The following is a 25,352-nucleotide window of genomic DNA, read 5'->3' as shown; positions in this document are numbered from 1 at the left end:
CAAGTAACCTTTCAAGTCAACAAACTCATTTTCTGGCAAATTACCACAGACCTAATAAAGACGATAAGAATTACTCCCTTATCATGCTTCGATCAGCCCTCTGCAACCATGCAGGTACATATTTTATGTTGCATACAACAACATGCGTGGGAATTCCATGTCAGTCTCAGTATACTGTTCTTAGATTTAAAAAAGTCATGGGACAGTAATTAGTACCGTATCCTATAACGTTTACCATAACCAATGAAAGCTAAAGAAAGCTACACAGACTTTCAAGATACAGTATGCATGCGAGGCCTCCAGCATTGAATGTGAAGTAAATTTGTGGGTGGTAGTTAAAGCTCCACTAGGTAGGATTGAGATTTTGTGCTCGTGGGCTCCCCCTACAGTTGTAGAGTGTAATAAATGTTTCAGGTGGATTAGTTTCTCTTTCTTGTTTTCTGGCTTTCGCAGACATATTCGGTCTCTTTCCAGCTTCTGCCAGAGTGTCTGTATGTTAGCTTGTAAAGAATAAACTTGTTGTCCTTGTAGAACTGTTAGAACTAAAGGTCGGAAAGCAGGTCGCAGTTCTCGCGAGCGTTGGTCGCGGCCGTCTTGGAAAACTTACTGAGTCTGGTTTGAGCTCAGAGGAGCTCCGGCACAGACGCGAGAGCAACGCTATTCCTCCTATTACACCTCAATGGAGCGCTGCAGTGAGTTTCAAGCTGTAATTTTACTCCTTTAAAAAGATCAAAAATCAAGGAAATCCTACCTAGTGCTGCTTTAATGAATCTATGACATATTCTGGGTAAACACATGACCCTGTGGATTAAGGAATGTTAAATGCATGCAAAAGTTCAGAAACAGTTTCTCCAATCCATCTGACACCCACTTTAAGGCCAATTTGCTAGGCCAGTTTGGTCCAAAATTCATTAAAGCTTCTGTTTGTAAGTATCAGAAGAATCATATTAAACTGGGTGGGTGTGATGCGGTCTCCTTTCAGAGCGGATGAATCCGATTCCAGGTTACGTTCAGTCAGAGAGAGAGAGGGAGAGAGAGAGCGCGCTCAGTCAGAAAACTCACTTCTTCGTTTCTTTGCTTTTACTATGAGTGAATGAGCTACTGAGGTCTGAGTTTCCCCTTCTGAAGTCTCCATTGCTCCACCAGTCGCTCGCGTTCAGTAAAACTGATCCTGATCCTCCTTTAGAGGCTGTACGTGTGATGTAAGTACGTAAAGACGCGTGACATGGGCAGAAGAAGAACTCCCGCGAAAAGTGACCCGACACCCCAGTTTTTAGAATGAATATGTATTAGGCTTAGCAGGGATGGTCATTCCAGGAAACTGGTACCATTAAACACAATATTTTATTTTTCACTCAGAAATGTTTCTGCTTTCAGTTTAGAAACAAAATAATACGGCCTTCCTCTTTAACTGAGCCATATTCAAAGATATTTAAGGTTAAACTTCAGTATCTGAATTTGGTCCACATGTAATAATTGAACCCTTTCAGTCCCTGAGTCAATTACAATGGACAGCATGTGTTTTCTTTTTAATGTTTTGTTGCACATAACGCTAATTAAAAAAAGCCTATTGTCCATCGGAATAGAACATTAACCAGCCAATGAAAAAGTTACATCCGCTTATTTTTTTTGCCTACTGCATCAGAAAAAGACAGCAATTCAGACATTAGTGCATGGCAGCACTACACACTAAGAAATGTAAGTACAGATTTGTACTTAAAAGAGTACAAAGCTTGTCGCTGGGGCTGTACCTTATATTGAGGTACAAAAAAGTACCTTTCAGTGAAAGTCCTTTTTTGTACCCATGGTTTTTGTGGCAGTAAAGATTATAAAAATTATAAACATCATCATCAACTAAACATGGCTCAAAAACTTGATGATCCAAAATTGTCTGGCTTTTAAATAAAAAATGTGCAATTAAAATATATATTGTTTATAAGTACAGTGATACAGGATACTGAATGTACCTTTTGGCTGGTTAAATGGTACAAATTTGTACTTATTGCTGTTAGAAATGACTTTGTACTTCAGAGGGAACAAATCTGACCCTGTAAAGACCAATATTGTTCCTTTGAGGGTACAATTATAAAGAGTGTACCTTTGAGTACAAAAAAGTACTCATATCGTACCTCTGTTTTTTAGAGTGTAGAGCCAACGAGGCTCTAAGTAAGAGCTACTTTTGACTATTTTTATGTGGTTTAGAACACTTTATCATGTAAATGTTACTGTATATGGATGATTTGTGAAGCAAAATAGTCTAAATTAAATCTAAAAGTAAAATGTTATACACTGGCATCCAATGCAATGGACATTAAAAAAGCAATTAAATGTTTTAGTTCATTGGATCTAATAGTTAAACAGATTTCTCTTTAGAATATTAGAGGAAAGAAGACACAAAAGTCTTCGTAGCATTTTTATATATTTCTGAAAGGGTTACAATGCTTTATAGCATTTAGTTCTGATTTGGACCAAACTTGGCCTAACTGCAGTCAACAGTGCCTCTATTCTGATGCCTAGTCAGTTTTGGCCCATTATACATTTGGCACTGCTATAACTTTTTCATGATTTAGAGACTTACGTCCTCTGTGGCATTTGAACTCCCACTTATGACCCACTTATACCAATGTGAAATGTTTGTAAGTTAGTTTCTGTTTTGGCCCAGAACTGTCCCGACTGCAGTCAACTTTGTCTGTATTTGGTTGCCAGACTGAGTTAAAGTCAATGCCATTATTGACTTTACAGCTGGATGAAAGTATAAATGTTGGCCAAACACACGTCTTTGGCTCACATGTAACTACGTGAAATGTTTTGGCCCACATGTCACCATGTGAAATGCTTTTATAATAGTCCTATTTTGGCCCAAAACTGGCCCAGCTGCTGTAAACTCTGGCTCTGTTCCATCACCTATGAAGTAAGTGCTTTCATGCATAGGCTGGGTGAAGTATAAATGTGTTACAGCCATAACATTGCCGTAACTGAGCCATAAAGGCCTAAACTGGGCTGAATTAGAACCAGAATTGTCTGCATTTGGATATTACCATTATTTATTACCTGTCATTTGATAAATACAAAAACGACATGAAAAATCATAGTCTTTCTACTGGCAACTACCACTATATCAATTGGTGCCGCAAAAGGCCTAACCTTGACGAACGTCATTAATGACCCAAGAATGCAAGACTTCTGGTTGAAAAAGGAAACTGGAAGCCACACCAGTGTTTGGTCAGCCAAGAAAATGAAAGTGTGCTAAGAGTGGAAAGTACCAGAGATGAGCAAACACTGAGTTGTTCAAGCTAATGCAATGATGCAGCAGATATTCTGATAGTCAACTAAAACCTACAGTGATGATCATGTAAAAACAATAGAATCATGACTATTATTTGGGTTAATTTTCGTATGGTTCAAATAGACACTTTAATTAAAAGAATTAAATGAACGACATATGACATGACATGTGTTTCCCTTGGTAAACCTATTAATACTAATCGTAATTAAGCAGATATGAAGCTTTAACACTTCATAGGGAAAGAAGAACAATAAATTCAGAAGCAGCACATATGTTGGACCAATGGATGGATTTAACAGATAAATCAATTCAATAATTATTTACCATATGTACCAATTAGCCATAGCATTAAAACTGCCTGCCTAATATTCATGCTGACACCACAAGACTTGCTGCAATTAGCAGCAGATATTTTTTTGTACTCTAAATCAGCAGTTCTTAAACATTTTTAGTTGTAGGCCCCCTTGGTGGATGGTAAGTGCCAATGTAGTCCACCAACCCTCCACCATAACCAGGGTACACTCAGAAAACTGAAGGCTTTGCGTTTTGCGTTTTACGTTTTTCTGTGTTTTTTATCAAGTCAACAGACATAGCTGAACATCATATATAGAAGAGATACAACCTCTACTGTTTTTAGACACGCCATTGGATTGCATTACAGCTCCCAGTTTGAGAACCACTGCTCTAAGTTGCAAGCTAGGCCTCAATGGATCACATCAATGAGCCTTGGACTACCATAACCCTGTACTTGGTTTATCGTCTATATTTTCTAACACATCAACTTCAAGACAAAACAACCATATTCATCATGAAATTTAACCTATATGTGCAGTAACACACACACACACACCGGGCAATGGGGGTCCTGAAGAGCAGTGAGGGTTGAGGGCCTTCCAACAGTGACAGCTTGCCTAACCCGGCCTGTGCAACTGCTGTCTGAGATGTATATCTCAACTCTTTGCAGGTGCCAAGATAGCCACTTGACCCTTAAGTGGTTTTAATATCATGGTAGATTGGTGTAATAACTACAATTAATAATGGCGTTTTCACACCTTTAGTTGGATTGCTATGGACTGAATCAGCTAAGATAACTTGCAGCATTTTTCATGGGTTTAGGGAATCAAAATTCACAAGAATGCGTCACAACAAACCACATGAGAACATTCTCTTTGCTGAAAGTAAATACAAAAAGAAGGTCCTTCGTTTTGGACTAGATGGTATAGATGGTATTTAGTAGCTGTAGTAATGATCTGACCAAAATACCAGTTAAACCCCAGATTTAGCTTAAACTTGCAGAGTTTCGGTAGACACTGGCAATCAAATAGCAATATATAATATGTCGCAATTTACATTTAAATAACAGTAAAACATTTACCATCTAAAACACAATCATATTTATGAACACTGAATAAAATAAAAGTCCACCTTACATCTGATCAGAACAGTGATTTCTAAAGACTAAAATAAATAAAAAATACTATAAAAGACTGTATAACACTGCTTGTTTGTCAATATATATTATTTACAGCGACTATCACTACCTAATTTTTATGTAGAGACTTAGAAATATATAGGTCATATATTATAGAAATAAATGTCTCTAATAATTGTGTAATTACACAGTACAATGTAACTACTGGTAAAGTACACTTCACTACACAGTTATTAGAGACACTTATTTTAAAGTAAGTCTGGAATTTATTCTGACACTGTTATTATATGGATTGTTAACATGTAACTACATGGTACATGTTATTATGTGGATTGTTAATATATAACCACATAGTACATGTTATTGTACGTATTGTTAACATTTAATGACGTGTTACACGTTATAATATGGATTGCAAATATGGATTGTTAATAACTAAACAGTTATTAGTGACACTTATTATAAAGTGATAATGAAATTTATTCAGACACTGTTATTATATGGATTGTTAACGTGTAACTACATGTTGCATGTTATTATGTGTATTGTTAATCCATAATTACATGTTAAATGTTATTATGTGTATTGTTAATACATAACTACATGTTCAATGTTATCATATGGATTGTTAACATGTATTAGTTACACTTATTATGAAGCGAGGCCAAAATGTACTCTGAAACTGTTGTTATATGAATTGTTAACAAGTAACTGCATGTTATTATATGGATTGTTAATGTGTAACTACATGTTACATGTTATTATATGGATTGTTATTAAATAACTAGATGTTACATGTTATTATATGGATTAGTAATACATAACTGCATGTTACATGTTATTATATGAATTGTTAACATGTATTAACAACACTTATTGTAAAACGAGACACTCGGACACTCTTATTATATTGATTATTAATATATAACTGCATGTTACATGTTATTATATGGATTGTTAATACATAACTACATGTTACATGTTATTATATGGATTGTTAATACATAACTACATGTTACATGTTATTATATGAATTGTTAATACATAACTACATGTTATTATATGGATTTTTAACTTGTAAGTACACAGTTATTATAAAGTGGGATAAAGTTATGATATAACTTATATCTCAACTTTAAAACAACTTTTATCCATTACAAAGTATCTCAAACCTCAAAATAGCACTCAGACTCTATTCTATATAACTCTATATATATCACAACAATGCATTAACCTATTAAACAAACAAAAATACAGACATTTATTAATGAATTCACTTAAAATGCACTCACCTTCAGTTGAAAAGGATGGATTTCATTGAGGGAATGTCTTCTGAGCTTTTTAGTGAGGGTCTTCAGCATCCTGACCAGGATGAGTCTTCTTCAGTGAGGCTTCTTTAGTCTGATTCCTCCAAAACTCTATCTACACATTCATATCTGGCTTAGCTCACCAGACATCTGGCTAATCTATAAAGTCAATCAGCTCCCACTTACAGTGTGTGCTCTGGAGGGGTCCAGGAAAGGCAGTCAGAGCTCAGCAGAAGCAGCAGCAGCAGATCTAGCCTGCTTTCACCAGCAACCAAAACCACAAGCTCCATCAGAAAACTTCAAAACTGCTCCAAACACAGCAGCTCTGCCCAGCTCTATACTCAACAACACAGTGCTGGAGCAAAACTAGCAAAGGGAAAACTTTCCTAAAGAACACAACATGACCTGGACACTGTGTGTGTGTGTGTGTGTGTGTGTGTGTGTGTGTGTGTGTGTGTGTGTGTGTGTGTGTGGGTGGGTGGGTGTGTGTGTGTATCTTAGTGTGTGTAGTATCCTAATGTGTGTGTGTGTGTACCAACCTAACAAAGCCTAACCCAGCTGAACTCCTCTCCTCCAAAAGCTCCTAAAGCTCCTATAAAACACTAATTTTCTTCTTTCTGCTGCTCCCTCCCTCTCTCACTCACACACACACTCACACACACTCACACACATCACACACTCACTCACTCACGCACGCACTCACACACTCACTCTGTACTCACACTCACACACACACACACTGCATGCTGCTTACAGGAGAAACACACACGCTCCTGGCTGTTTTTCTCCAGCGCTGAGTATGCTGCCTTCCCATTGGCTACTCCGCTCGGTGATGTCATGCTGCTCTGGAAAGGGGCGGGGCTAGGGCTTCTTAAAGGGAACACATGGGAGGAGAGCAGGTGGAGCTCCAGTCATAAACACTGCTGTACATTTTTTCCAAAAACACAGTTTTATGGAAGCCCATTCCCATACATTCCCGCCATTTAAAATTAAGAAAAAAAAAAATAATACACCATTTCTTTTATTATTATTAAATAACTGCTATTTTATTATTTTGAAGTACTAAGTCATTATTGTGAGATACTAAGTAATTACTTTGAGATACTTAGTCATTTTGTGAGATACTAATCATTATTTTGAGAAACTAAGTCAGATTCTAAGACTTTACTAAGTTTCCTCCGGGATAAATAAAGTATATATCTGTCTATTATTTTGAGATATCAAGCTATTGTTTTTAGATACAAAGTCATTATTTGAGATACTTAGTCATTATTTTGATATAGCAAGTCATTATTTCGAGATAACAAGTCATTAATTTGAGATACTAAGTCATTATTTTGAGATACTAAGTCATTATTTTGGGAAACTAAGTCATTATTTGCAGATACTTAGTCATTATTTTGAGATAGCAATTCATTGTTTTGAGATACTTAGTCTTTATTTTGAGATACTTAGTGATACTAAGTCATTATTTTGAGATAGCAAGTGTGTTTGCTTTTTAAAAAAACTTGAAAAAAACTCAAAATGCCTCATACAGTGGAGTGAAAAAGTATTCCCCCCCTTAAAGCTTTCTTTTGTTTTTGTATTTCTGTCACAAATTTTAATATCAGACAAATACAGCCTAAGCAAATATAAAAATCACTTATTAGGCTCTGAGTGGTTCAGCAGGCTCACTATGATCAGGAGAACACTAATTCGAATCCCAGTTATGCAGCTTGCCAATGGCTACTGGAGCCCAATTGCTCTCTCTGGGTGGGTAGATGACGCTCTTTTTCCACATCACTTAAAAGGGTGATGTCGATCAGCACAAGGCGTCTGTGAGCTGCGAGTCGCTGTGCTTTCCTCCAAGTGCTGTGATGCTACTCGGTAATGCTGCATCAGCAGCAGTTTAAAAAGAGGCGGAGTCTGACTTCCTGCTGGTGTTGGGGCATCACTAGTGGTAGGGGAGTCCTAATGAGTGAGTTGGTTAATTGGCCATGAAAATTGGAAAAAAATAGAAATAAAATTATTTTAAAAAAGCACTTTGTGCTTTGTGAAAAGTGTTTGTAATGGCTGCCAGAATACAGTGAATAAATAATAGCATAGTTTTTAGTGTGTGGTTTCTTTAAGCCACACTGTTTGTTACAGACCCTTTATTACAGTGATATTAAAAACAAAGCGGTTAGGCTTGTTATGTGCATCATTAATTTAAATCACTACATATGAACACCCACATAACACCAGGCCTAATTTAGCAGAGTGCAGTTTCTGACTAAATATTACAGTCAGACAGTTAAAATAAAAATGTGTTAGCTGGGAGTGGTGGTAAAACATTTTGAATGGCACACTCAGGTCGAGTGTATACCAATTATATTACAGTTAATTTGTATATCTGTAATAATTTAAAATCCTTAAATGGTGCAGTAGCTGAATATAAGTGCTGCAGCATTTAGGATGGAACAGGATTGATCTTGGGAATCAAACAATCAGGCTCAAGTTTGTTGTTTAACATTTGGTTAACAGTTAGTTCCGACCCTGCAATGTGATTGGCTGAGAGGAGTTTTATGAGTGCCGTTATCAGCTGGCAATGCACTGTAACTGAAGCTCTCCATGTATCACTCCGCTACATACAGGTAACCTAGCAACGATGCAGCACTTACAAACCAAATACAAAGGAAATGCGATGCCATTGTACACCACTGGGAGCCGCTGGATCCCATAGGCAGAGGGCAGAAAAACCATGTCTCCAATAGGCGGCGCAGAAAAAGACGCGGCCCGCAAAAAAAAAGCCCAGCGATTCAAAATACATAATTTTACACACATTATCAGCCACCAGTATCAGGTTAAGAGTTGTTATTATTAAAATTAAAGCTTAGATATGTATTTTCTAGTTAATATCGGGTATTTTAAGCTGAATGTAAGGTGGAAGAAAATAGGAATCTCATCCTCTTTAACTCTTTTAAAAAACAGTGATAATAGAACTGTGGTATAGTCACAATAATACACTCGAGGTTCATGCTATAACGTGGCAGTGCCAATATTACATGTTATAGCACGAACCTCGAGTGTATTATTGCTTAATTTTCTGCTCATTTATTAAAGTTTTTTAGTGACTATTTGTGAAAATTTGTGTTTTATTAAATATTAGAATAAATAAACTAGTTATGTCTTGTATAATAGTTGATTTTGATCCTTTTCCAGTTCTGTGGCACTTATTGTTCTTCTTTTATACTGACTATGTCCCATTCATACAACAGCAGACTGTTAGACGCCCCAAATCTCTTACACAAGTGTTTTTAATCATTCCCTCTATCTGATTAAAGCTTTCCAGACTTTAAAGTCCTGCGGCCTTTACCACTGTTTAGTGTTTTCACTAAGTCAGTCTTCCAGTGAATTATCAGGCTGAGTTAATTTGACAGTTCAGCTGAAGGTCTCTTGGGTTTGTTGAGAAGTTGAAAAGCCTGGATTAAAACACTGTAAAGAGAAAAATTAACTGTACAGATATTTCCTGACCACTGGAGGGCAGTGTGAGTCTACATTAAATTAATTTATAGTTTTCTGCTTTTCTGCTTTAAAAAAAAGAATGAAATATACTGTACTGCAACAATGTGTAAACAAATTCTCATTTATTCAGAGAATATCTTATTGCTTTTACTCTGAACTTTAATGTTGTAGACACTACAGTTGTCTTTAGTTGTCTCAGAGAGACAGCAGAGTAAACTTTAGTGATGATAGATTAGAAATTCAAATATTATATTATTTCCAAGTATAATTTTCATTGTATAAATCAATACCAACTCATTTACTGTACATACAGTGTTTACCAGCCACCAGTCATAAACTGTCCAATAGTGTTGTAGTCAAGACCACTAGAACCGAGTCCAAATCAAGACCAAGACATTTTACTAGTCGAGTCCGAGTCAAGAGATTTGGCCAATGTAGTTTAAGGAGTCTTGCCTAAGGACTCTTTTTGGTACAGCACAGCATAGTCACCCAGACCAGGAATTGAACCCCATTCTCCTACAAAGTGCAGTAGCTTATAGGCAGATAATGGTGTTATCCTTTACACCACATCAATCAAATATCCCAAGCACTATCAAACTGGATTTAAACTGCCATCATTCACCATTAAGTCTATTCACCAAGTTTTGGTGCATATTAATTTTAGGCTTTGGTTGAGCACACACTGTAAAAAAAATATTATTTTTTTTATAGACTTTGTAACTAAAATTAAGTGTATTTAGGTACTATATACAATAATAATCTACACTGAAAAATGTGGAGTAGGATTTATTTAAAAAATAAGTAAATTTAACACAGCATATATTCAAGTAATATTTATTCATAATTCTCATTTACCTACACATTTTTCAGTAAATGTTACTTTGTAACACATGTGTTCAATTAGATTTGACTTACATTCTCCCATGGCTTGTATTATTTACTTAATAGTAGTTGTTGTAATTTTTAAACCCTTTAGTAATGTTTACCTGCCAAATATTGTATTTATTGTAGTATTAATTTCTGTAGGTGTTAATACATGGCATATAATTTACCCCCAAAAAACACACAGATTTGAAGTAGCATACTTTACAAGTTTTTACATGGAAAGACTTTCCTACATTTTTTAAGTAAATCCTACTCCACATTTCTTTCAGTGCAGAAATATTCATTGATTTTGGAAAACATGACTGGAGCGCATACATACTTTAAAGAGGTTCACATTCCTTCTGTTGCCATAAAAAAGGCATATTGCCACTGTCCCGTAAAAAACATGTATCTCCAAATCAGACACTTTACAGCAGAGAGATAAGACCTTCTTAACTTCCAATGGAAGTCAATGTAAAAAGAGTTTATTTCAGGTAAATTCTGGAGAATTTCTTTTGGTCCATTCTTCAATATGTTGTGACACAGTGTAAGAGACAGTTAGAGTGTTCAAGTTATATAGTAAATAAAAAATGACTGACTCCAGTGGACTAAGCCCCTGCTACTATGATTGGGAGATTGCTGGTTTGAATCCCGTTCATGTAGCTTGCCATCAGCTTGCCAGAGCCCTGAGAGAGCAAAACTGGCCTTGCTCTCTCTGGGTGGGTACAGTAGATGGCGCTCTCTTCCCTCATCACTCCAAAAGGTAATGTTGATCAGCACAAGGCTGCATCTGTGAGCTGATGTATCAGAACCGAGCCGCTGCGTTTTTCTCCGAGTGCGCTGTGATGATGCTTAGTAATGCTACATCAGCAGCAGCTCTAAAAGAGGTGGAGTCTGACTTCACATGTGTCGGAGGAGGCGTGTGCTAGTCTTTACCCTCTTGGTGTTGGGGCATCACTAGCGAAAGGGGCAATTGGGTAATTGGTCTTGTTAATTGGGGAGAAAATGGGATAAAAAAAAAATCAGGTAGCGTTACTAAGTAGTCTGTGTTACAATAAAAATACTATTTTTTTATGGTTATCCAATACAAAAAAACAAGCATTTTTATTGTAACACAGACCTATAACAATTATGTTATTGACTTATTTTACAATATATGGGCCTGGTCCTGATATTGCCCATTTAAAAAAACTACAAACCTGAGCCAGTATTCCTTGAGAATACTGTATTTTATATTCAAAACATACACAGCTTAATTATTAGGAACTATGATAATTTATATAGTTTCTTGAGATTTAAAACACTATATGAAGAGATAATACAGTACGTGAATAAGTAAATAAGTGCTAATGAACTCCTAATATTTAGATTTACTAATTAATTATTGCCAAAACTACATCATATATGTATTGCTCTTATATAAGCACTATTAAACCTACACAAACCCGCACTTACTGTCATCTCCCCAAATAAACACACACACACACACACACCTAGCAACCACAAGATATATAATGGTAACCACAAAGCAACTGTTTAACAATGACCTGGAACAACACAGCAACACCCTAGCAACATCATAACAACCTAAACACAATTGTAACCATCTAGAAACATCTACCAGCCACATCATAAAGCTCTACACAGTACATTTCCAGTTTTACATCAGCACTAAAAGTGATGCCAGTAAATTAACACTAGAAGTGTTGATTCAGCACTGTTAAATATTACTAACTAAACTAACAGCTAGAATACCGTATCAATTACAACACAAGCAGATAAAATTGCAAGACTGGTCACTTACAATATTGTTAGTTGTTAATTGCTACTGGTAATTTAATGGTTACTGAGGTGTTGCTATGGGGTACTTAGTAGTTAATAGCTTGTTGCTAAATATTGCACTTTAGATGGTAGCAAGGTACTGTAATGCTAGATACTCAAGTAGAATATGTTTTATTGTTGTTATACATTTACTGTACACTTATACAGAACAACAATTATCATTTCACATCTCTCAGTTCTGAAGCACAAAGTCAGAGCACAGGGTCAGCCAAGCTGCATCACAGCTGGAGCAGAGAGCTGTATCTGATCAACAACCTAGTGCTCTAATCCAGTGCCTACATGGGAAGTGAATGCGTGAAATTTAAAGTGATTTAAATGGCTGCAAGGGTGTTGAATATTATTATTATTATTATTATTATTATTATTATTATTATTATTATTATTATTATTATTATTATTATATGTTGTATTATTGTTATTTTTTACAGTTACTCCTATCGTGAAGAAGTGCACTAAATGGTATTATTGTGAGGGGTACCAGCACAATAAATAAATAAATATATAAATAAATAAATAAATAAATAAATAAAAATAATAATTGTATGTGCTAAATACAAATGAAATTCTATATATTTTACATGCTGCTTCCAATCTAAGCTCTCACTAGATGGCGCTCTATACCCACTCATGGTTTCACACACAATCTCTATGTATGCACATTTTTTGTTCCATTGAAAATCTCTCATGACACAGAAAGGGTTTAAAACACATTGTAATATCATATTCATATTCATAAAGTTTAAAGAGCTCAGAAATCAATATTTGGTGGAATAAGCCTGGTTTCTAATCACAGTTTTCATGCACCTTAGCATGTTCTCCTCCACCAGTCTTACACACTGCTTTTGGGTGACTTTTTGCCACTGAAAAAAATACATTTTACGCGTGTTTCACATTTCGTACATGTGTACATTTGTACATTTGTTTAATACTTATTTAAAGTACCTGCTAAAGCCGGTGTGAGAATCACTTTATTTAAGGTACCAGTCAAAAGTTTGGAAAATCATTTTTTCTTTCTTTTTTTTTTTTATTACTTTCTAAAGTGTAGATTAATCGTGAAGACCCCAACTCGTCCCAAACCGCCTGGTTGGGTTTTTATGTCAGGTGTATAGATTTAAAGATTTATATGTGTTCAAATGTTTGACTGGTACTGTATATGTATATGTTTGTATGTATGTATGCATGTATGTATGTATATATGTATATATTTATGAATGCATTTGTGTGTTTGTTTATATATGTTTATATATGTGCACATACACATTTATACACACCAGTATATGTGCCTTTTGGCACCATGTCTAATGCCAGGCTGTGGAGCAGTGGAACTCTTTTCTAGAATGAATCCCACATCCTGACCTCACTAAACACTCCTGTTGCTGAAATGCTCTGGAATCTGGTAGAATGACTTCCTTGGACAGTAGAGACAGTTACTCCAACAAAAGCAGAAGAACCTTTTATATAATACCCTTTATCTTGGAGGAAAATATGAATGAGCTGGTGTCCCAACACTTGTACGTGTGCACTGCTACCATTAATTAAACACAATATTTTATCCCTTCTTTCCCTCAGAAATGTTTATGCTTTCAGTTAAGAAACAAAATAACATGACTGTCACTTTAAGTAATAAAGAACATTATGATAATAAACCCGTCAGTAAAAATGATCCAAAAATGATTCTAAGAGAAATTCTATGTGTCCATGTGCCCCACCTCCACTTTACCCCCTCCCTCCAGAATCATCCATCCTCCGATCACCCATTCATGTACAGTAGATTGAGAGATAAAAATATCCAGTGGATCTGTGGAGTTGGTGTTGATATTTCTGCTTCAGGCGACCTTGATGTCAAAGTGAGCAAAAATAACACAATGACATAATACAGGGGTGACCTCTGCGCTCTCTGTGTCAGTGTAAAACTTCCCTCGGCCTACTTGTCCTGCCAGCCTCTGGCTTTCCAGGTGCTTTCGGCCCACACCGCCCACTCCAATGCTGCCCAGCAGCTCAACACACACACACACACACACAAACACACACCCTCACACACACTCATACACCCCCCCCGGGCTCCCTCCCTCTCTCACCCACTGACCCACTGGCGGAAAGCGTGGGCACCGTGCGTTAGAGAGACCGCTTTTAGAGCGCCAGATGGCTATTTTTTCCCCAAACACTCTAAAAAGAGGACTTACATAAAATGAGCTTTGTACAGGATACGCAGGCCGGGTAGGTGAACAGGAAACCAGAGAAGTCTAATTTCAGTATCAGAGGAAGATTTGATTCACGTGTCAAAATCTGAAGATGTTAGAAGTCATAATCACATTGTGGAGATTCATATTCATATTCACGCCATTCACAAGCTGAAAAATCATATATAATTGAAAGCACACTTAAGATTTATTACAAAAGCCCACATACATATACAGCTCAGGAGAAAAAAAATAAGAGACCACTTAAAATGATGATTTTCTTTGATTTTACCAAATTGAAAACCTCTGGAATATAATAAATAAAAAGATGGATGATCACAAGCCATCAAACCACCAATCTGAACTGCTTGAACTTTTGCAACAGGTGTAAAATTACCCAAAAGCAGTACAGTGCAGGAGAACATGCCAAGATGCATGAAAACTGTGTTTAAAAACCAGGGTTATTCCATTAAATATTAATTTCTGAACTCTTAAAACTGAAATATGAAATTGTTTTCTTTGCATTATTTGATTTCTTCATTTTCTGCAAATAAATGCTCTAAATGACAATATTTTTATTTGGAATTTGTGAGAAATGTTTCTAGAATAAAAAACAATGTTCGTTTTACTCAAATATATACCTATAAATAGCAAAATTAGTCTAAAATGGGTTCTAACATTCTAATTTTCGGTTTAGAAACAACTTGATTGATGAAGTTCAGAGTATAAAAGCTAATGAATACATGCCACAAGTTAACCATTACAGTGGTGAATCATCAACTGTTTACTGTAAGCAGCATAGCACAGAAATAGAGCAGGAACAGGTTTTATATCTTAAATTTGGACACAAGAATCACAAGAAGTCACTGACTGGTGACTTTGGTGCTTATTTCGAGTTCAAATTATAAAAAAAAGTGAAAAATCTGATTAGGGCTGTTGCTCCTAAATTGAAGTGCTTGGAAAGACAGTCATTCTTCTCAGAAAAAAGGTTTATTGCCTTAAAATGAGATAATTACACTTTTACACTACACAAATTTAGTTTTTGGCAGTTTTGCAAAGTGGGATGTCTGAAGGCAAAAAAACTAATCTTAGTAAGAGTAATTATCTCATTTCAAGGCAATACATCTTATATAATTTCTCAGAATAGATTGTTTGTCTAACTCAGCATTATAAGTGTACTTTTTTTTTTACTTATTTTGGGAATAATGTTGAGTATTAAATTAGATTTCTACCTTATTTTAAGTAATTTGAACTTAAAATTAGTGAAACCAGTCTATTTATTCTGACTCTTGCCTTAACATTAGGCAATTACAATTGCTTCGATTTTTTTTTTTTTTTTTTGCAGTTTTGCAGAGAGGGATGCCTGGAGGCAAAACACTAAATCTAAGTAAGAGTAATTATCTAATGTCAAGGCAATACATCTTATTTAATTTTTCTGAATATAATTTTTGTCTAACTAAGCTTTGTAAGTGTACATTATTTTGTTTAGCTTAGGAATAATAACTAATAATACTTGTCTTACTCACAATTTTCACCCTATTTTAAGTAAGTTAAACCCTAAATCAAGTCAAACCAGTCAAATTATTATAATACTTGTGTCCAATTTTAAGATATAAAATAGTGGCATTTTTACTTAATATAAATCTTAATCTTAATTTATGGATATTGAGACATTAAATTTGTTTTCCTTTAAAAATCTTACTAAGAACAATTAGCATTCCTTATTGGCTGTTTGTTGTTGCTCATCATAAGCATGTATGCCTCAGTTTATATACATTTTGTCATGTGGTTTTGTCAAATGGTTTTGTGTACTGTGGGCTCTTTACATAGGTCTCTGCCCTAACTCCAATGTGTGTTTCACTACCAGAGTCTGGGATGAATATAATGCAGAGCTTGGAATCCACTGGACTGCAGGCCAATGGATAATTCTCAAGAACTGTCCTGTTAGTAATAACTTTATCTGTTGTTAAACCCATTTCCAACCCACATCATTCCACTTATTAATCTGAAATATTCCTGTGTGAACACGTGAAACAGAATTCCTGTGTGCAATCATGTTTTCCGGAGTGGTCAGATCACGCTGCCCTCCCTCTCATTCCACAAACACACGGCCGACCACTCAAAGCTCACAGCCGTATTTTTCTGTGTAGGCTGTTTTACTGTTTTTGTTTGAAGCAAACAAGCCGTCCATCGTGAGCCTTACACCCTCTCATGACCTTCAAGCTGAAGTCATTTCCTGTAAGCAGTATTAGCCTCCGTTCCAATCATTACGACTACTGTCATGCAGCAATTACACCACTCTGTTACACAGTTCACACGTGACAGTCATGTAATTCATCTGATTTTAGGTTGGAAAGTGTGTGTGTGTGTGTGTGTGTGAGAGACAGAGTGTCATACTGGAAAATGTGTCTTGTTTGCTTGTTTAATGTCAGTGGTTTTGTTTCACGGTCACGTAGCATTCGTAGAAGAGCCACATTAAAGAGGCAGTAGTTAATAATAGCTCCTTGGCCTATATAGATAATACACACTTCAGCACTATTCTAACACACAGGGTTAAGTTATGAAGCTCAGAGGCCAAATAGAATAAATTGGCATGTTTAGACAAACGTATACAATGTGTGTACACTGGCATGCCAAAAGTCATGGGACAGTAGTATCCCATGACATTTTTTTTTTAGTTGAACATTTTCTTGTAACGTAGGGGAGCTGACGGGAGGCGGACGTAAAAGCGGGTAAGACAGACTTTAATATGTAACAAATAAATAAACAAACAAATAAGGAATAAACGAGGAAATAAGAAAACATAAACAAACAGGGAAACAAACAAGAGCTACACGAAACAGAAAATGACTAAACAGGGCTAGGGAATATATACAAGGATAAATACGTAAATAAGTACAAAACAAGGAATAAACAAGGGTATAAACGTGATAAACGATGAACTAGAAGTAAACAGGAGATAAACTAAGCGTGACGAAAACCGTGAATAAACTATAGATACGTGGCGAGACAAACGACAGAGGAAGGTGCAAAGACCGACAGCAAACATAGACTAACAGGTACTATTTATACTAACATGAAACAATGAAAGACAAAGAGATTAAGAAATTAAAGACACATAACGGAAAAATACTGGGGAAACACACTAGGAAACGCTGAAACATAGGGGAACAGAGCGAGGTTGTGACATTTCTGAATGTTACAAATAACGTTCTTACAGTGCTCAACCTGTCACATTTATTTAACATGATCAAATGCTCTAGTAACATTGCTGCAAAAATCTTCAAGATTTAGGTGTGTGATATCAGAAAAGAATAGATAAGAAACATTATGTTAACACTGTGATGGAAACTATTATTATGTCACACATTTTCAGAACATTCCTGGAACAGAAGAAACGTGCTGGATACCTTATAATGGGTGTTTATTGGATGGAACATTATGTTCCATATATTAAATTGCAATGTTGATAAATTTGGGATGCACTAGACTGTTTCCTGTTTTAGCTGCATATATGCTCATTGTAAATGAGTGTATTTTAGTAGAATGTAAATGTATTAAAGTTAAAGCTTAGTTGGACTGGAGTTTGTAAAACTGGAGTTCTCTTGAGTCTCTTGAGCATGATCATCTTCATACTAGGCTACATACATCTGCTATGTTCTTGCTGGAGTGTGTGTGTGTGGGGGGGGGGGGGGGGGGGTGCAGGTGTGATGGATCTTATAAACCAATAGGGTGTCGGAATGGTATATGTTTATACTTCTCATCCAACCATAATCTGGATGAAGAGTTTTATAAAGTTCAGATAATTGTGTCAAAATGTAACAAGTAGAAATAAAACGTCATTGAATTACTAAAATAATTAAAAGTACCGATAACCAAAATTATTAAGTATTTGTACTTAATCACTTGACACCTCTGACAATGTGCCAATGACAGTGTGCCTACACAATTACATCAGCTGTAATCACGCACAGTCATGCATGATCATGCACAGCTTTCATGTAATTAGGACCCTCAGAGCAGGACCACCTGAAATAAACACACAGAGCAAGAAATCACAAGAACACTTCAGCAGCACCAGAACAACACAGCGCACTAAAACGTCTCGTCCAGGAGCCCTGTGAGCTTCATTAAAAACTAATGGCCCATGGTGTTACTGTGAGGTGTTTAATGTGAGAGTGTGTGTGTGTGTGTGAGAGAGAGAGAGAGAGAGAGAGAGAGGGAGAGAGAGAGAGAGAGAGGGAAGGAGGGGTGTGGTTATTTTGGCTTCAGTGACTAATGCACACAGGGGTTAATAAAGGCTGAGGGCGTGATTTCCGGCGTAACCCACCTTTGTTTGCTAGGTGACCAACAACGTGGAACAAGATGGTGTCACCTGTTACCTCAGAACTGGATTTAACAAACAGTAAAGTGATCTATCTATCTATCTATCTATCTATCTATCTATCTATCTATCTATCTATCTATCTATCTATCTATCTATCTATCTATCTATCTATCTATCTATCTGTATTGACCCATCTATCTATTATCAATCTGTCAATCCATTCATTCATTCATTTATCCATCCATCATCTATCTTTTCATCCATCCATCTATTCATCATCCATGATTCTAACATTGTCATTCATTCACTTATCCATTCATCCATCCTTCTGTAGATCCATCTACATCATTCATTCACTTATCTATCTATCTATCTATCTATCTATCTATCTATCTATCTATCTATCTATCTATCTATCTATCTATCTATCTATCTATCTGTATTGACCCATCTATCTATTCATCCATCTTTCTTTCCATCTCTTCATCTATTTATCAATCTGTCAATCCATCATCCATCTATCTATTTATCTTTAGTATACTATATATCTATCTATTGATCCATCATTATCTATTAACTTATTTATTTGTCTATACAGCTATTTGTCATTCATTTATCTGTCCATTCATCATCCATTCGTCTATATATTCTTCCATCCATCTATCCATTCATTAATCCATCCATCCATCTATATATCTATCCATCCATCCATCCATCCATCCATCCATCTATTTATTCAGCAATGCCTTGCGAAAGTTTTCAAGCTCATCAGACAGAATACATCAGACAAAGATACAGTATATTGGGTTTACACAAGAAAAAAATCCTTTTTTTTTATAGGCATTTAGCTCCTGATCGGTGGATAGTGCCAATTTACACTAGTGAAATGTATTGCTCTAACGTGAACTCTATTGACGTATAGTGTGGCCTCGATTAAATTGCTAAAATTTCACTAAGCTTGTCTGCAGTTTACCAAAAAGCAACAAAATAAAATAACCCAGCTAAAATAGGGCCAACATTCAAAACTATGTGTGGTGCAACCACCTAGTATTAACCATTTCCCATCAAACACCACCCCAGCAGTAAAGCATGGGGGTGGCAGCATCAAAGTGTGGAGATGTGTTTCCACAGTGTATGCTGAGCATCCTGTTAAAGTTGAAAGATTGATTGATGATAGATTAAAATGCACTTACTCAGATCTGCTGATATAATAAATAGCTATATTGAATTTATTTTAGAAGCACATTGATTTATATTGTATTTGTATAAAATACTGGCTGGAATTATAGTATATAATAGTGTGGTTTGATTTCTAGCTTTAATGATTTGTCTGATATCTTATAAGCACTGTTCATCCTCTTCTCCTTTATAGCATTTCTCTTCCTTTGTTCTTTTGTTTGCTCAAATCTCCAGTATTTTATGAAGCTCTCCATGGCTGTTGACTCTTCCTCTTCTTTCATTCAATCTCTTTTGTTCTTTATCTCTGGTCCTGCTCTCTCTCTCTCCCTCCTCTCTCTCTCTCGCTCTCTCTCTCTCTCTCTCTGGAAGCAGGAGGCACTCCGCTCCCACTCCTTTTTGCGTCACGGAACAGAAAGGCTTCCGAAAGTGGAGGACAGATGGGCGACCGGCAGCGTCACTCCTTTATTTGCCACTGACGAGCTCAAATTTGCACAGGCTGTAATTCGGGGGGCATCTCAGTGCTTCCGTGGAAGAATGCATCGATGAATGGTAATTGGAGAGAAGGGCAGAACTGAGCATGGCAGGAGGTGTTTGGAGACTTATTGGAGAAGATTATTTACATCTCAATGGAAAACATGTTCTAATAATAGTAAAGCAGCATTGGTTTTAGTGTTGCATCATGCCAGATTCCTGGTGAGAAGTGTACTTATCTATAATAACATGTTACCTACTATAAAACACTATAAAACATCAATAGTAGGCATGATAAAATGACTAATATACAATCCCAAATCAGAAATAAATTGGACAGTATATAAATGCAAATAAAAAGTACAGTGTTTCTTACACTGACAACACTTAAAAGACATTTTTGCATTGAGCATACCAAGTAATGAAGTGTTTAGGGTGTTAATTTGTTCTATAATTCCTGTAAACATGTCTTAAGGTGTGCAATAATATAGAATCAATGCATTGTTATTTCATTGTATTTCCTTCACACACAGATATGCCTTTGTAATATGTGAAGCATGTGGTTTTGCATTGTCTCGCTGAAAAAAAAGCATGGCCTTCCCACCATCCAAAGTCAAAGTCAAAGTCAAAGTGGTTTTTATTGTCATTTCAGCTATATACAGAGTACACAGTGAAACGAAACAACGTTCCTCCAAGGACCATGGTGCACATAAACACAGTGTAGACAGAACAATAGTGCAACAGTACAAAAGTGCAGACAGACAATACAACACAATACAGACAAAGAATAATAAATAACAAGACAGTGTGCAAATTATGCAGTGTGCAAAAAGTGTGCAAAAAAGACCAGTGAGGTAGTAATTACCTCTATTACACAGTGTGCAATAGAGTCCAGTGAGGTAGTAGGGTATTTAGTGCTTTCCATTTTCTGGGGTAAGTGGGGTAAGAGTGTGTGTGCATGTACAGAAAAACCATCAGTTCAGTCTCTGCAGTTAAGGAGTCTGATGGCTTGGGGGTATAAGCTGTTGCAGAATCTGGTCGTGCTGGACCGGATGCTGCGGTACCTTCTTCCCGAAGGCAGGAGGGAGAACAGTTCGTGTGAGGGATGAGTGGGGTCATTCACAATGCTGGTTGCTTTGCGGATGCTGCGGGTGGTGTAAATGCCCGTGATGGAGGGGAGAGAGATGCCGATGATCCTCTCAGCTGTCCTCACAATACGCTGGAGGGTCTTGCGGTCAGAGACGGTGCAGGTCCCAAACCAGGCAGTGATGCAGCTGCTTAGGATGCTCTCAATGGTCCCTCTATAGAAGAGTGTGAGGATGGGTGGAGGGAGACGGGCCTTTCTCAGCTTCCGGAGGAAGTAGAGACGCTGCTGGGCTTTCTTGGCTGTAGAGCTGGTGTTCAGGGTCCAGGTGAGGTTATCTGCTAAGTGGACACCAAGGAACTTGGTGCTCTTAACAATCCTCACAGAGGACCCGTCGATGTTGAGTGGAGAGTGGGTGTGTTGTGCTCTCCTGAAGTCAACAACCATTTCCTTTGTCTTGTCCACATTCAGGTGAAGGTTGTTGACTGTACACCAGTCTGTCAGCCGCTGCACCTCCTCTCTGTATGCTGACTCGTCGGCTTTGGTGATGAGACCCAGCACGGTTGTATCATCGGCGAACTTGATAAAGCTGTTAGAACTGTGTTTTGCAGCACAGTCATGAGTCAGCAGGGTGAACAGCAGAGGACTCAGGACACTGCCCTGGGGGGCCCCAGTGTTCAGTGTGATGGTGCTGGAGGTGCTGCCGCCGAACCGGACTGACTGGGGTCTCCCCGTCAGAAAGTCCAGGATCCAGTTGCAGAGGGGGGTGTTGAGGCCGAGCGAGCTTAGCTTCCTGGTGAGGTTCTGTGGGATGATGGTGTTGAATGCCGAACTGAAGTCTATAAACAGCATTCTGACGTAAGTGTCCTTCTTCTCCAGGTGGGTGAGGGAGAGATGAAGGGTGGTGGTGATGGCATCGTCCGTGGAGCGATTGGGACGATACGCAAACAAAAAAGGGGGTCTAGTGAAGAGGGCAGTTGTGTCTTGATGTTCCTCATGACTAGCCTCTCGAAGCACTTCATGATGATGGGTGTAAGTGCAACGGGACAGTAGTCATTGAGGCAGGACACTGTGGACTTCTTCGGCATGGGGACGATGGTGGTGGACTTGAGGCACGTTGGGACAGTGGCGCTGCACAGGGAGATGTTGAAGATGTCCGTGAGAACATCTGTCAGCTGGTCTGCGCACTCCCTGAGCACTCTGCAGTCACATCCACTGCAGTCAGGCACAACACCTGCTCGTCCGGCTTGGGCATGGTCTTTCTCGCCATCTTGTTGTTTTGTGCCTCAAACCGTGCATAAAAGTTGTTTAGGGCATCAGGGAGGGAGGCATCACGTTCACAGGACGGTGGCATTGTCCTGTAGTTGGTGATTGCCTGGATGCCCTGCCACATGCGCCGCGCGTCACCCGTGTCCTTGAAGTGGCTGTGGATTCTCTGGGCGTGTGTGCGCTTTGCCACTCTGATAGCTCTTGACAGGTCGGCTCTCGCTTTCCTCAGGGCCACCTTGTCACCCACTCTGAAGGCGGAGTCGCAGGTCCTCAGCAGCGCACGTACCTCAGCAGTCATCCAGCATATGTTGCTCTAGGATCTTAATGTATTTTTCTGCATTAAAGTAGATAACACATTAGTGTAGTGACACACCTTCATACTTCATAAGACAAACCCTGAAACTTGTTGCTGATAACAATATGGATGGTCCTTTTTGTCTTTGGTCCACAGCACATTGCACCTGATCTAGAATACTGGTATTAGTCTAACAACAATACACATTTCCACTGTGTGATGCTCCATTCCAGATGCTTTTGAGCCCAGAAAAGTCAACGCCTCTTTTGGACATGGTTAATATAGTGCTTCTGTCTCGCATTGAAAAAGAAGAAAAGAAAAGAAAAGAAGGTGCTTCAGAAGCAATGCCATAGAAAAAACATTGTCCACCAACGTTTGAAAAATAAACAAATTCCAAAAAATAGAACTAAAGGTGGTTATTTTATGGCATAACCTCATTACTATAGCCCTAAAATGCCCCTGTTCTAATTTTTGGAACGGTCTGAAATGTAAGAATGGATGGATGTTAATAAATAAAAACGAAGATGTTCAGACAAAATATGAAATATCTTGGATTTATATGGTCTGCAAGCAAATAAAAGTAAAAATCCTGCATTTTTTCAGCAGTAATTTTAGCATTTACTAAACTCGCCCAATTTTTTTTTTAAGAGGGAACTATTTTAGTGATCTATAGGCGAGCCATCAACCACACACTGTGCAGCTTGATATGAGTGTGTGTCAGTACGTCTCTGCTATCATATAGACGGCAAAAGTATGCCTTGCATGGTTCGAAATGCACAAAAGGCATGTACTCATTCTCTTAATTAATCATGGTGGTGTTTTGGGCATAAAGGGAAATAAACCAATCAGTGTGTCACTTGCCCCATTCCCTTTAAGAGGTGTTCTCTGACTTTGGCGGATTTATATTTTAACAGTGCAGTGCTTCTAGGTGCACGTCCTTGTGTGTGTGTGTATGTGTAGAAAGCGTTGTCAAGATAGCAATGAACGTTTGACTGATGACTGCTGTCAGGGTTTAAATCTATCTGTGGGGCCTTTGCTATTTAACAATTTTAGACCTAAATTATATTCAGTGATGGAAAAAATTTGTAAGAATGCCGTTTTTCTGTCTGTAATGCACGGAATAGAAAACTCTAATATTACTATAAAATCTAATAGTACTATAAAATCTATATCTCAATAAATCCAATTAAGTGAATTTTTTAAGCGTTTTTTTTCCCAAGACTGTTTGTAATATTTGACATTTCATATTGACCTTTTTTAATTTCATAAACTATTCCTAAACAGTACAAATCATGATTAAACAGTGTTCGAAATCACATTAAATGAGTAAAAGTTTCATTAAAGCTGTTACTTTGCCTTGATGGCTCTAGGAAAAACTACTGTTTTTCCAATGCAGTGGGCGGGGCCAAGCTCTACTGTCTGACTGGTTTATAAACTTGTTCATTTGCTGGTGTATGGTTCTGATGGACAACAGCTCTAAAATAGTGTTACTGTATGTGCTACAAAACATTTAAAAATAAAGAAAATACATGATGTCCATTGTAATGGATGCAGGGTTTTGAAAGGGTTAAACGATCCAGGCGCAATGAATGAAATTAGACGTTGTTGGTGGAGTGTGATGGTTCCTTAACCCTTTAAAAAAAAATGTTCCTCAGGCTCTATTACTCAATCACTCATATATTACAAACAAAGTCTATTTATTGAACAAAAAAGTGGTCCTTTTTTAGCATCACTCAGAGAGCCATTTGTAGCAGCTTTATTTTTATCAGAGTACTGTTAGTTCCCCCTGTGTAATAATGCACGCTCTGTGCTTAGAAGTGCATGTAATATCCTGAAAATAATCCCCCGACATGCCACAGCTCTAATTTAGAGACCTGTTGCTCAGCGAGGGGCTGCAGCATCATCTGGCTCACTGAATTGCCGTCGCCAGGCAACGTGATGCACATCCGCATGACATCACGGCCCACTCAGTCCGACAGGCAGAGAGGCCGAATGGGATTTCAGAGCAGCTCCAGTCTCCAAGGCTGCCTTCTCATACACTCACACACTTATTCTCATTCACAGCTAAATCTCCACACGCAGGCTTCAGGCTCCCGGGAGATCCAACAGAGCTTCTGTAGCTCATACAGACCTTCATACACTTCTCTATTACTGACTGACTGCCTTCTAAATCAAGCCTTCAGACTACCATTACATGTTCATTAGGTTTCCATTGTTAAAAACTAAAATATATACTTATATTTCTCAGCGTTTAATTAGCTCCTATTATTATACTTCTCTTTTTTCATTACTTTTACTTCCCTGGTTATCTCATAGCAGTATGTGGGTCACTT

At 37.4% G+C, this 25,352-nt stretch overlaps 1 protein-coding gene across 1 annotated transcript in view; it reads right to left on the bottom strand.

Moving 5' to 3' along the window:
- The window catches only part of si:dkey-16j16.4 (uncharacterized), a 50,947-nt gene extending 44,145 nt beyond the window's left edge, over positions 1 to 6,802 (bottom strand). Inside the window, exon 1 of the mRNA XM_049463503.1 lies at positions 6,011 to 6,802. Coding sequence (XP_049319460.1) covers positions 6,011 to 6,079 — 69 coding nt within the window. The 5' untranslated portion in view covers positions 6,080 to 6,802. The remainder of the gene's footprint in view (positions 1 to 6,010) is intronic.
- Positions 6,803 to 25,352: the final 18,550 nt, after the last annotated feature.

The sequence above is a fragment of the Astyanax mexicanus genome, chromosome 14 (assembly GCF_023375975.1).
Source record: "Astyanax mexicanus isolate ESR-SI-001 chromosome 14, AstMex3_surface, whole genome shotgun sequence".
Lineage (NCBI taxonomy): Eukaryota > Metazoa > Chordata > Actinopteri > Characiformes > Acestrorhamphidae > Astyanax > Astyanax mexicanus.
Note: the sequence above shows the minus strand (reverse complement) of the source record. Positions and strands in the feature narration are given on the sequence as shown.